Source organism: Convolutriloba macropyga, chromosome 10 (genome assembly GCF_964194025.1).
Source record: "Convolutriloba macropyga chromosome 10, txConMacr16.3, whole genome shotgun sequence".
In the NCBI taxonomy this organism is placed as follows: Eukaryota; Metazoa; Xenacoelomorpha; order Acoela; family Convolutidae; genus Convolutriloba; species Convolutriloba macropyga.
The window spans coordinates 4,419,956-4,433,328 of record NC_134477.1 but is presented as its reverse complement, the minus strand read 5'-3'; the positions used below and the strand labels follow the sequence as shown (position 1 = coordinate 4,433,328).

The window sequence follows — 13,373 nt, the reverse complement described above, 5'->3', positions numbered from 1 at the left end:
AAAAGTTCGCTCTTAGTTGAGGTTTTTCGCTTATTTAAATATTTTATTTTAAAACGTCTTTTTTTGCAATCGGGTCTTAGAGTTGTCGAAAGCTAACCAAAAGCAACCTAGGAGTCCCACATTTTGTGCGGGTCCAGGAGCAAAAAGAATTTTTGGCTTAGCTTTTATCGAAAAAAAGTTCGCTCTTAGTTGAGGTTTTTCGCTTATTTAAATATTTTATTTTAAAACGTCTTTTTTTGGCAATCGGGTCTTAGAGTTGTCGAAAGCTAACCAAAAGCAACCTAGGAGTCCCACTTTTTGTGTGGGTCCAGGTGCAAAAAGAATTTTTGGTTTATCATGTATAGAAAAAAAGTTCGACTCTTAGTTGAGGTGATTTAATTTGTTTTATTTTAATTTGATTTATTTTAATTTGTTTTATTTTTGGAGATGGAGCTTGAGCCCGGTTTTTTTATACCGAATGCTCTGCTCAAAATCTCCTATAGTTGTTTGTTTGTAACTCCGCCATAGCCGGTCCCCAGCCCGGTTGAGATAAGGAGGAGGGAAACACACCCAGAACATACTGGAAAAGTCTCAAAAAGTCGGTTTTTCAACTTGACTGGAGCCTTTTCCGACAATTTTCCAGCTATTATTTCACCTTTAAAACCTTATTAATCTTGGTACGGCCTTAGTACGGCACCTTATTAATCTTGGTACGGCCTTAGTACGGTACCTTAGAAATCTTAGTACGGCCTTACTACGGCCCGTAGAAAACTTAACAAGATCTTAGTACGGTTTTGATCAAAGACTTATACGGTGCCGTACTACGGCCTTACCAAGTTTTCCAAGTTCGGGCAACCTGGGGCTGTCTGTGTGAGGATGAGCTCTTACTTAACCATAGCTTCAGGTTGACCATAGCCTGACCAATGTTGGCTGCAATGATGGTACCACGTGAAAGATTCAGACGCAAAAAAGTGACCATCGTCACCAAAAAAGAGCAATGCTGCTCATAAAAAGAACAGTCTGAAATGTGGGGAATAATAAGAAAAAGGGCAGCTGAGAACAGGCCATTGTGGCCTAATGCTGTTCCGCTGCGACTACGCAAGAACAAATTATTATTATTATTAAAAAGATGCCTGCTTACCGTTTGATTGGGTGTTTTTGAGTGCTGCTGAAAGTAGTGTTGATTGAATGGGGCGTATAGAGTGACACTTCTGTCAAATTGGGAGACCCAGTTGTTGTAGGAACGAGACACGTTCTCCTTACTGTCAAATTTTGTCGTCACCTGACACGAAAAAAGTCATCAACATTAATTTAGACAATAAAGCACATAAGTCCCAATAAAGAGCACTTAAATATGAAGAACTTTAAAACTGCCTATAAATGCAATGTGTTAAAAAACGAAAAATCGTCATTGTTATTTCAAGAGAAATTTTTCGTTTCAAGGTCAGAATACATTATCAAAACCCTGTACATAAAAGTAGTATTAAGTCTAGATTTCATTTAAATATCGATTTAATGAAAAAAACAATATTTTAACAAGTTTATTCAATAAAAAAAATCAAATTAATTATTGACTAATAGAAAAATTTGAAAGAATAGAAATAATACAAACAACCAACTTCTTCAGATCCGGTATCAATGCTAGATCTTCGCAAATTTTCACCAATTTGCGTAGGGAGGAAAGCATCTTTCCCATTAAAGCCTATAATTTCGGGGGAGGCTACAAATGGAGAGACCCAAAATACGAACTATAATACTCACCCCTCCTATTCCTGTGAACACATTTGGGTCATAGAAGTCCCCTCTCTCTTTCCTCTTTTCTTCTCTCCGCCTCACTTTGGCTTGTATCAGTGCAATCTAAAATCACCCCAGTGATTCTGGAATTTTTATCGTGTGAGATCTGATAAGATGCTGATCAAAAATCTTTATCGTGTAAGATCTTATCTGGTCTTACACGATAAAAATTTCGAAAAAATGAATTGTTTATTCATTGGGCATCAATTGATTGTAAATGAGGTTAGTACGTAACGGAACCTTGAAATGAAAATTGAGACTAGTCTGTAATTGACTTGAAAAAAAAAAGAAAATATGAGAAGGTTTTTTAAAAACAGCTCTCAAATAGAATTCGATTTTTTAAATAGTATATTTCCCTATGAGACCATAACTAGCCTTTTTATTGCCTTTCGTCTATTAAGAACACAAAGTTTTTTGCTTTTGTAATATAAAATGTAATTTCGAATTAAAATTTTAATAGAAAAGATCTTTTAATATTTTAATAGAAAAAACGAAAATTCTCCTAAAAGTAAACAAAATTATGCCAAATATCACGTGTTCGCACAAAACTTTAAAATGTGATGGTTTCAAAGAAACATCAAGAAACTTAGAAGTTTTCTTTATTAAGGTTTCAAAGAACAAAAGAAGAACTTACCTGACGAACTTCATTGCTGTGTCGATAAGTAATGGCCACAAAACTAAATTCAATTCTATATTTGTTTTGGCGCTATCATTATCTTATTGACCTATAAATCATATGTCAGAAGTAAATTCTCCCACCAACAGAAACCTGATTCTAACATCCACCGACCTCCAACTAATGAACCCGATTGTACCAAAGCCATATATGATTCTCATGAAATGTTGATGAAAATAGAAAATCATCTCCGGGATTCGGAGTTAAGATCTATTTCACATGCCAATCATGTAAAATATTTTTAGCTAATCTAAAATTTCTCTGTATATTTTCGCATAGATAACTACTATAAATACAAGCTAATTTTTGTATATTTTCAGTTCGAAATTTAATTTAAACTTCAACTTATTGAATTCTTTGATCCGTGTTATCGACCACGACAATGATGTCCAGACCAGCTACAGACAGACAAATTTTGGATCTACAGATTGCAGAATCAGCTACTGCGTGGATTATGTCTTTTGTGGCGAAATGTTACGCAGAGAAGAAAGAGGACAAGGTCAACACCGATGGTACTGTACAGGACCTACAGGTAACCAATCTCTTCCTTAGTATGTGCGGGCAAGATGCAGTTATTAAAAGGGGTCGAATGGAGTCTAAGGAGCCCAATGAGTCCTAGGAGTTTGATAGACACTCCGTATAAAGACATCAGATTGGCGATTCAAAATTATATTTCTAAAGAGAGAGTAGTAACGGTAGAAAGGGCTAAATTTCTGTCCGTAATACAAGGTGTAGGGGAGTCAGAAGACGACTTCCTAACACGTCTTAGAGAAGAAGCACGCTATTGTGACTTCGAAAAACTGAAAACAGCGATCAACCCCGAAGAGGAGTTGGTAAAAATAAAGTATCTCAGGTTTGAGGGACCCTGAAGCAAAACTTAGACTACTAGACGGTATTAAAGCAAAAAAAAACAATGTCGGTTACTGAAATGACCGAGAGCTCACAGTTTAGAAGTCAAGCAATGGCTTTTGCAAGTTCTTCATCAGGTAATAAACCCTTTACTGTGAAAGAAGAAGTTGGGTTCAACTTCAAAAAGACCTTTCGAACAAAAAATTACGGCTAATAAAAACAACAACATGTGCACTAGATGTGGAGGTAAGTCACACTCTAGTAGACCCTGTCCAGCGCTAAGTAAAAAAAATGCAACACCTGTGAAAAGGTGGGACACTTCTCAAAAATGTGTAGAAGCAAACCCCAACCGAATTCAGCTAAGTACAATAAACAGAATAACTTTTGCGAAGAAGAAAATGTTTCTTCAGAGCAAGCATCTCCAGCATCGGAACAAATCTTTAGCATGTCTGTGACATGGGAAAATATCTCAATAAATAACTGCAAAGTAAAAATGCAGGTAGACACAGGTGCAGATAGCACAGTGATATCATCAAAAATATGGACTGAGCTTGGTAAGCCTCAGTTGGATGGTAAGATAAGACATCTCGAAGCTTATGATGGTCATCAATTAACGCTTCTGGGATCACTTACTTGTGACATTGAGTGGAACGGAAGCAGGCTCACGCAAAAACAACTAGCAGTTGTGCAGTCTGATAAAGAATTTGGACTACTTGGTAGAGACCTTCTACCCAAGCACTGTGTGAACAACATCACAGCCGAGCACCCACCTGTTGTGAAGGGTTACAAAGCTCATGTGAAGCTGATACCAGGAACACAGCCAATGTTCTGCAAAGCCAGAAAAATACCTCTACCTCTTCAGGACAAGGTCACAGAGAAGCTGGAACAAATGGTCAGACAAGGCATCCTTGAACTGCTACAGCCAGGAGGAGTCACTAATGCATCTCTAGTGGTGTGGCAGAGAAAGAAGAGTAGAGAACTTAGACTTTGCGTGGACTTGAAAGTGCACATCGATGGCAATGTCATGGATGAGGACTACCCAAAACCAGACAATCTTCCACAACGGAGACGATCTTCCACAACCTACATGGGGCCTCATACTTTGGCAAAATTGACCTCTCAGATGCCTAATATCAAATTGAACTTGACGAAGAAGCAAAAGATATATGCACAATCAACACATCTCGGGGACTGTTCAAGATGTGCCGACTACCTCAGGGATTGAAAAACCCTTCTTCGATCTTCCAGAATTGCATCGAATCAACACTCAAAGGAATCAAAGGTGTTGTGATCTTTCAAGACGATGTATTGGTGTATGGAACTACCAAGGAGCAGTTTGACAAGAGAATGCTTGCAGTCAAGAGTCGACTACGTGAGAAAAATTTACTATTAATGAGAAGAAATCTAACTCAAAACCAGTCGATAGCGTTAGCTTTTTGGGATACTCCATTTCAAAGGAGGGAATAGCACCAGATCCCAAACATGTTGAAAAAATAAAAAAATGCAAAGGCACCAACTAACAACAAATAACTCGAACTGTTTGTTGGACTAGCTAATTTTTACGGAAGATTGATTCCTGATTTTGCAACAAAAATGCTACCCTTAAATAACATGAGAAATAGCGATTTCTCATGGGGCAAAATGCAACCAGAAGCCTTTGAAGACATAAAAAATGAATTATGTGCTAACTCACTAGTACAGCCATATAGTCTACAAAAAGAAGCAACAGTTACTACTGACGCCTCGGAAAAAACCATTGGCGGGATTCTTTCCCAACAAGGACATCCAGTCATGTATGTATCAAGAAAATTGACTCCAGCGGAATAAAACTACTCGAACAAAGAGCGGGAAGCACTGGCAATTGTGTTTGTGGCCACAAGACTTAAGCAATTGCTTCTTGGAAGACGATTTACCCTACAGACTGACCACAAACCACTCAAATATCTCTTTGCACCAAACGAGGAGATCCCGAAGACAGCATCAACGAGAATCACAAGATGGGCAATAGCTCTAATGGGTTTCGACTATGAGTTGAAGTACACACCAGGAGAGCAGATACACCATGCAGATGCTTTGAGCAGATTGGATTTTGACGAAGACGAATCGGACAACGATCGAGTGTGCTTCGCTATCAATAACATCTACTTCGCCCAGAGTGATTTGGTTACTCAAGCAGAAATCAAAACTGAACTTGGAACAAAGAGACTCTTCCAGGACACAGTGAAACAAATCAAAAGCGGCAATTGGAAACAATGTTCAGAAGTGGAAAAAGAATTCGAACAACAGAAAAATGCACTTCCTTTACATAATGGAATCATCTTCAGAGGTGTTGTTCCTTTCATTCCACCCAAACTACGACACTTGGTTTTGGCAAAAGCGCATGAGACACATCCCGGGAAGAATGCAACTGAGGCATCAGTCAGAATGATAGCATGGTGGCCTGGTATTACCCAAGACGTTCAACACTTTGTTAGTAAATGTAAGAATTGTCAAAAGAACAGGCCTCGCTTGGAAAAAACAGTCTCTACGTGGCCTGAAGCCGACGTTTGGGAAGGGCTCCACGTGGACTAGGGTTATGTTAAGGACCAAGGCAATATATTAGTAATTGTTGACGCGGGTTCTGGTTGGATAGAAGCTTTCCCCGCGGGAAATAGAACATCAGAAACAGTTAAAATATATCTTAGTCAAATCTTTGCAAGATTCGGAATACCGAAAACTTTAGTATCTGATAATGGTCCTGAGTTAAGATCTATTCACATGCAAATCATGTAAAATATTTTTAGCTAATCTAAATTTTCTCTGTATATTTTCGCATAGATAACTACTATAAATCCAAGCTAATTTTTGTATATTTTCAGTTCAAAATTTAATTTAAATTTCAACTTATTGAATTCTTTGACCCGTGTTATCGACCACGACATAAAACTCGATTACTCTTTTTAATTTCGAATCTTTTTAATTTCGAATTCTATGATGGACGAGCTTTCTAATGATACCATTCACATTTCTCTACGATGAATATATCGATCGGCCAAAATTGACTGAACAAAAAACCCATTTGAGTATATAGTTCCTCCCTCCCCCACAAGTGGGGTCGGAACAACCATCACAACCGAAAAAAAAATATTGCGACCGCAATTCAATGTTGGTAATTTTTTTTCTAAGAGGTTTGATTTCTAGATGCTTAAAATTGTTACCTCCTGTTGTAATGGTTTCTCGTGCTCGTGAGCAGGTGGCTCTTCCTTCATAAGAGACAGAGTGATGACGTCAGAGGAATAGTTGTCGTGAGTGAAGAAGTGGTCAGCTCTGACTTGCACCGCCTCCAACTCGTCTTCTAAACAACAAAAACACCAATCAAAACTACTCACCTGAAAACAACATTGCCTTATAAACATGAGGATAATGTATTATACACAAAGCGTTTGGATCCGAACAAAGAAATTTACAAAATTTTAGGCACGCAAACTCTTTTTGGCCAGTTTTTGTTGATAAAATTTAGACCGCCATTGAAGAATTAAGGTATAAAATACACTTCTAATTATATTCATAAATTACTAGCAGGCCCGCAAAAGTATAACAAGATCATTTGAAAATAGAAGTTTTAAAATTCATTTTTTTTTCTACCACCTCGGGCTGGAACAAATGCCCCTCGTTCAACAGCCATAGGTATTACGTTACGTTACCTATGAGTTTGGTTTAGTATAATACCTCCAAATCCCAGCAATTTTGTGTTCAACTTTTTTCGGCTTTGCTGGCCCTTATAATTAGGGAGCGCTAAGACTTGTACAGATAACGAAATTCTACATGGTGTCGTAGCGTAACGCATGTAATACGTTAGGCTGCATTTTTAAGGAGCGTAAAAAAGAGAAGAAACAAGATATGGAGGGAGAGAAAACAGAAAAAAGAAAAGAAAGACAAAAAGGAATGAGAAAAGAAAGAAACGAAAGGGCGAAACGAGACAGAAGACAAAGGAAAGACAGAAAAAAGAAAAAGGGCAGCAAAACAGAACAGAAGAAAAAGAGAAAAGAAAGACCGAAAAGACAAAAGAAAGAGAAAAGACAGAAAAGAAAGGAAGAGAAAGAGAAAAGCAAGATAAAACGAGAAAAAATGACCGAAAAAAGACAAAATAGAGAAAAAAGATGGGTGGACGAAAGAGGAAAAAGTCAAAAAAGACAAATGAAACATAGAAAGAAAAACGAACGAAAAAAAAGAGCAAGAGAGAAAGGAGGGAAAAGAAAAAAAGGACACAAAAGAAAGAGAAAAGAAATACAAACAAAAGAGAGAAAGTAAATCGAGAAACGAAAGACAGAAGAGAGAGACAAAAGACAGAAAAGGAAGAAAAGAGAAAAGCAAGAGAGAAGTAAGAGAGAAACACAGGAGAGAGACAGAGAGAGAAAAGGCGAAAGGAGAGAAAGAAGAGAAAGAGGGAGCAGAAAGAAACAGATGAGAAAAGAAAGGAAAAAAGAACAGAAAGGAAAAGAAAGGGAGAAAAGAGACAGAATTGAAAGACAGGAAAGAGAAACTCGAGATAAAAGAAAAAGAAATTAAGAGAGAAAAGAAAGACAGAAAAACACAAAAGAGCGCTAGAAAAAATAAAAACAGAAAGGAAAGAGAAAAGAAATAAAGAGAAACGACAGAGGAACGAAAGAGAAAACGAATGAAAACAAATAAAGGCAGGAAAAAAACAGAAAAAAACAGACAAAAGCAATAGAGAAAAGAGAAATGAAATACAGAAAAGAAAAAGGAAAACGACAGAAAGCAAAATAGAGAAGAAAGCAGAAAGAACAGAAAAGAGAACGAGAGAGACAGAAAAGAAAAACAAAAAACGAAAAGAGGCGGAAAATACTATCAGAAAGAATGAGAGAAAAGAAAAACCAAAGACAGAAAAGGCAGAGAAAAGCAAGAGAAAAGAAAGACAGAAAAGTGAGCGAGACAAAAAAGAGAGAAGCTAAACAGGAACAAAAGAGAGAAAGGATGAGAGAAGGCAGAAAACAACAGAAAAGAGAAAACAAAGAGAAAAGAAAAGCAAAGAAAGAGTACAGTAGGACAGAAAAGAAATAGAACGGAAAAAGGAAACAACGACAAGCCAAAGAGAGGAACGAAAAAGAGAAAATCCATTAAGAAACTAAAAGGAGAAAAGAAAGAATTAAAAACAAGACAAGTACAGAAAAAGACAGAAAAAAAGCAGAACGACAGAAAAGAAAGAGAGAAAAAAGCGAAAGAAAAGGAGAGATAAAGAAAGGAAAAAAGAACGAGAAAAGAAAGTGAAAGGAAAGATAAAAGGCAGAAGAGACAGAGAAAAAGAAATTTAACCAAAAACAAAACAAATGAAGGAGAAAATAAAAGAAAAAGAAGGAGCAAAGAAAGAAAGAAACGGAAGAGAAAAGATCTTCCTTCGAAAATAAAAAAAGAAAAATAGACCAAATTCTTCACAGCCTAAATTTTGAAAAAAAAACAAAAGATGGCAACAAAAGATTCAGTTAATTAAACTTCAGTTGTTCAAAACTTTTATGAGACTGAGATCAAGCAAAACTGAAAACAAAAGAAGCAAAAGATTGTTTAAAAATTGGTCACGCAAACATTCAGCGTAAAAAGTTCCCATTAAAAACATCCGCGGCTATCCAATCATTGACCTTTATTGCATAAATTACTTTTCAGTCACTGACTTTTTGACAATGACAGCTCTTCGGTCATCGGCAGCTTTTCCAAAAATGAACCATTTTTACATTCAGTATTCAGTCATTGACCTTTACGGCATAGGTAACATTTCAGTCATTTACTTTATGGCAAGGTCAAGTTTTCGGTCATTGACCTTTCTCAAAATACATGCGAATCAAAACGCTTTGATGTATAATTAAGAGGCCTTAAAACATGTGAAGATTAGGAGCTTCAACATGGTGGTATAGGTATTCGAATTATTTTTAATATGTAGATTGATAGAAGATATATAGTGACAGGAGAAAGGCATGGAGCACAAAAAATTGTGAAAAGGAGGGAATTGGAGAAAGTGGAAACGGATGCGACGTTAATGCACAAAAATCCCGATAAATACGCGGCTCATCTGTTTCTTCGCTCAACTCATTGCGCTTTTGCCTCTTAACTCACGGACCCCGGTTCGAATCCGACTGTTTCCAGTCGCTTTTTGCCGCAAAGCATATTTAGGGGCTGTTAAAACATGTAAAGATTAGGAGCTTAAACATGATGCCTTTTATGTAGACACTGAATTATTATATAGAAGATATAGATGACAGCTTTTCGGTCATAGGCAGCTTTTCGAACAATGAACCATTTTTACATTCAGTATTCAGTCATTGACATTTACGGCTTAGGTAACTTTTCGGTCATTAGTTTTTGGCAAGGTCAAGTTTTCGGTCATTGACCTTTTTCAAAATACATGCAAATCAAAACGCTTTGATGTATATTTAAGAGGCCTTAAAACATGTGAAGATTAGGAGCTTTAATATGGTGGTATAGGTATTCGAATTATTTTTAATATGTAGATTGATACAAGATAGATAGCGACAAGAGAAAGGCATGGAGCACAAAAAATGTGGAAAAACGGAGGGAATTGGAGAAAGTAGAAACGGATGCGACGTTAACCGACAAAAATCCCAATAAATACGCGGCTCATCTCTTTCTTAGCTCAACTCATTGCGCTTTTGACTCTTAACTGACATACCCCGGTTCGAAACCGACTGTTGCCAGTCGCTTCTTTCGAAAAAGCATGTTTAGGGGCTGTTAAAACATGTAAAGATTAGGAGCTTAAACATGGTGCCTTTTATGTTAACACTGAATTAAAATATACAAGATATAGATGACAGCTTTTCGGTCACAGGCAGTTTTTCGAACAATGAACCATTTTTACATTCAGTATTCAATCATTGACCTTTACCGCATAGGTAACTTTTCGGTCATTTACTTTTTGGCAAGGTCAAGTTTTCGTTCATTGGCCTTTTTCAAAATACAAGCGAATCAAAACGCTTTGATGTGTAATTAAGAGGCCTTAAAATATGTCAAGATTAGGAGCTTTAATATGGTGGTATAGGTATTCAAATTATTTTTAATATTTAGATTGATACAAGATAGATAGTGACAGAAGAAAAGCATAGAGCACAAAAAAAAATGTGAAAAAGGGAGTGAATTGGAGAAAGTAGAAACGGACGCGACGTTAATGGACAAAAATCCCGATAAATACGCGGCTCATCTGTTTCTTAGCTCAACTCATTGCGCTTTTGACTCTTAACTCACATAACCCGGTTCGAAACCGACTGTTGCCAGTCGCTTTTTGCATAAAAGCATGTTTAGGGGCTGTTAAAACATGTAAAGATTAGGAGCTTAAACATGGTGCCTTTTATGTCGACACTGAATTGATATATAGAAGATATAGATGACAGCTTTTCGGTCATAGGCAGCTTTTCGAACAATGAACCATTTTTACATTCAGTATTCAGTCATTGACCTTTACGGCTTAGGTAACTTTAGGTCATTAACTTTTTGGCAAGGTCAAGTTTTCGGTCATTGACCTTTTTCAGAATACATGCGAATCAAAACGCTTTGATGTGTAATTAAGAGGCCTTAAAATATGTGAAGATTAGGAGTTTAAATATGGTGGTATAGGTAGTTGAATTATTTTTAATATTTAGATTGATACAAGATAGATAGTGACAGGAAGGCATGGAGCACAAAAAAATTGTGAAAAAGGAGGGAATTGGAGAAAGTAGAAACGGATGGGACAATAATGGACAAAAATTCCGATAAATACGCGACTCATCTGTTTCTTAGCTCAATTCATTGCGCTGTTGCCTTTTCACTCACGGAGCCCGGTTCGAATTCGACTGTTGCCAGTCGTTTTTTGCCGAAAAGCATGTTTAGCGGCTGTTAAAACATGTAAAGATTAGGAGCTTAAACATGGTGCCTTTTATGTCGACACTGAATTAATATATAGATTTAAATCTTATATAGTGAATTAAAGTTTTAATACACTGTTAATGTAATTCATTTGATATTTAAACGTTTTGCGTATATTTTGAGTACTTATGCGTACATGGAACGTCAAATGGGTCAGAAACATTTTAGAGAAACACAAACTGAAAATTTCTTCAAGAATTGATCAGCATCTTAGGAGCTTTTCGATGGTAACAGGCTTGTATATCTCTACCAATTCTATCGATAGCAATCAGCCAAAAAACGGGCCGGAATAAACTTCCTTACTTCAAAATAGGGTTTTGTAATGGACAAGGAGGCTCGGTAATCTACCATCGCACATAAAGATCCGATCCCGCTCAGTCACATTTTTGGCATAATTGTCTACCAAATGAGGAACAGATAGCAAAACCCAAAAATTCAAGTATTTAAAAAAATGTATGAACGAAAAGATAGCCACCAAAGCAAATAACTCACTGGAGCAAAAAATGCACTAGATTGATGAGATATGCCAATATTAAGAAAGCGAGTTAATACGAACAGCAAAATTAAACAACAACAACAAACATTAATAATTACATCAAAAACTTTATGTCCGTTTTCAAAAAACAAAATAACAAAGACAACATAGCGTCAGATAAAACTCAGACTTAACAAAATAATTTTTAATTCACCAGAAAAGATATGGGACCAGTCCATAAAAAGGCTTGGTAACATATAGACAAAGAACAAAACCAGCAAAGTTGAAAAAATTCGCTTATTTTTAAAAAAAACAATTAATCTCGAAGTAATGAAAACCATTAGAATTCAAGTAAAACATCTCATAGGTTTACGATTATCGATGCTTCTCTAGAAGGGCGATAGGACCTGTCCTTATTCAATTTTTTATGCCTTTAAAAAAGAACAACAAAAAAAAGACATTAAATAAAAATTCGATTAAAACTTGACAGAAAACGCTGTCGAAGCCGTAAAGCCATATTTTGGCCCTCAAAAAATGCTCGATTGCGCCTTCTTCGAACACAAATAATGTAGTATGAGAGTAATGTAGTATCAGTATTAATGAGACTAGAAACAAGTACACAAAAAGAAAAAAAGGGGCATACTTAGGTAAAAAAACACTTGTTTTTTTTTCGAAACATAATTAATTCCAAAGTTATGAAAGCCATTAATAACAAAAGCAAATATTTAAATAGGTGCATTTATTCGTCCCATAGAAGGGCTTGAAATGACCTGTAATTATTTAGAGTATGTCTTACGTCTACAAAAAGAACGTCAAATACGACAAAAAACAAAAATCAGTTTTCTTTTTTTGTGAAAAACCCGTGTCGAAGCCAGTAAATCCATATCAAAATCTTTAAAAACATCAGTTTTTATACTATTGCACTTTCCCTTGACAAAAAATATGTCAACTGAAAATATCATAAATGAGACAAGGTAACAAATGGACACAAAGGAACAAAAAGTATTTTTTTATTTTTGAGAAAAACCCGTGTCGAAGCAAGTAAAGTCATAACGAACTCTTTAAAAACATTAGATTTTGTGACACTAATCCAATTTGACACCTTCCCTTGACACCAATAATATCATATTTGACCTGTAATAAACCAGAGTAGTTAACAAATAGATAATAAGAGAACAAAATTGCGAAGTTTAAGATTTTTTTTAATTTGGAAAACAATTGTTTTCAAAGTCATGAAAGCAATCAGCTATCTACTTACAACAGAATATCGGCTAAATCTTTTCTTCCACAAAAAGCTAATGAAACCTCTCATTATACAGGAAATTTCATACGGCTAAAAAGACAAAGTAAAAACGACAGTTGAAGACAAAAATTAAAAAATCAATTAAATTCTTCAAGAAAGTAATGTCTAAGCCGTTAAAAGCAAAGTCTCTGTCTTTCATGATTTTAATTTGTTCAATTGTGCCTAATTTTGAATGCCAATAACGTGATGTGTGATCTGCCAATAAAATGATACTGCTACAAAACTGTGATAATGTTACAAAGACAGAAAACCATAACCTAAGGCGTAAAACCGCAATAAAGATTAAATTTTAAATCAATAGATAAACATTATTTCTTTGCTGAAACTAAGCTAAAAGTTGATCAAATTAAGAAAAAACAGATGCGAAGTTCAATAAGCCATTATTTATT

At 35.8% G+C, this 13,373-nt stretch overlaps 1 protein-coding gene across 2 annotated transcripts in view; it reads right to left on the bottom strand.

Moving 5' to 3' along the window:
* The window catches only part of LOC142348401 (xylosyltransferase sqv-6-like), a 108,947-nt gene that overhangs the window by 60,385 nt on the left and 35,189 nt on the right, over window positions 1-13,373 (bottom strand). For both annotated transcript variants that reach the window (XM_075399741.1, XM_075399742.1), the window contains 3 exons: window positions 6,496-6,632; window positions 1,741-1,836; window positions 1,121-1,261 (listed from right to left, as the gene is read on the bottom strand). In XM_075399741.1, the coding sequence (XP_075255856.1) occupies window positions 1,121-1,261; window positions 1,741-1,836; window positions 6,496-6,632 (374 nt within the window). The remainder of the gene's footprint in view (window positions 1-1,120; window positions 1,262-1,740; window positions 1,837-6,495; window positions 6,633-13,373) is intronic.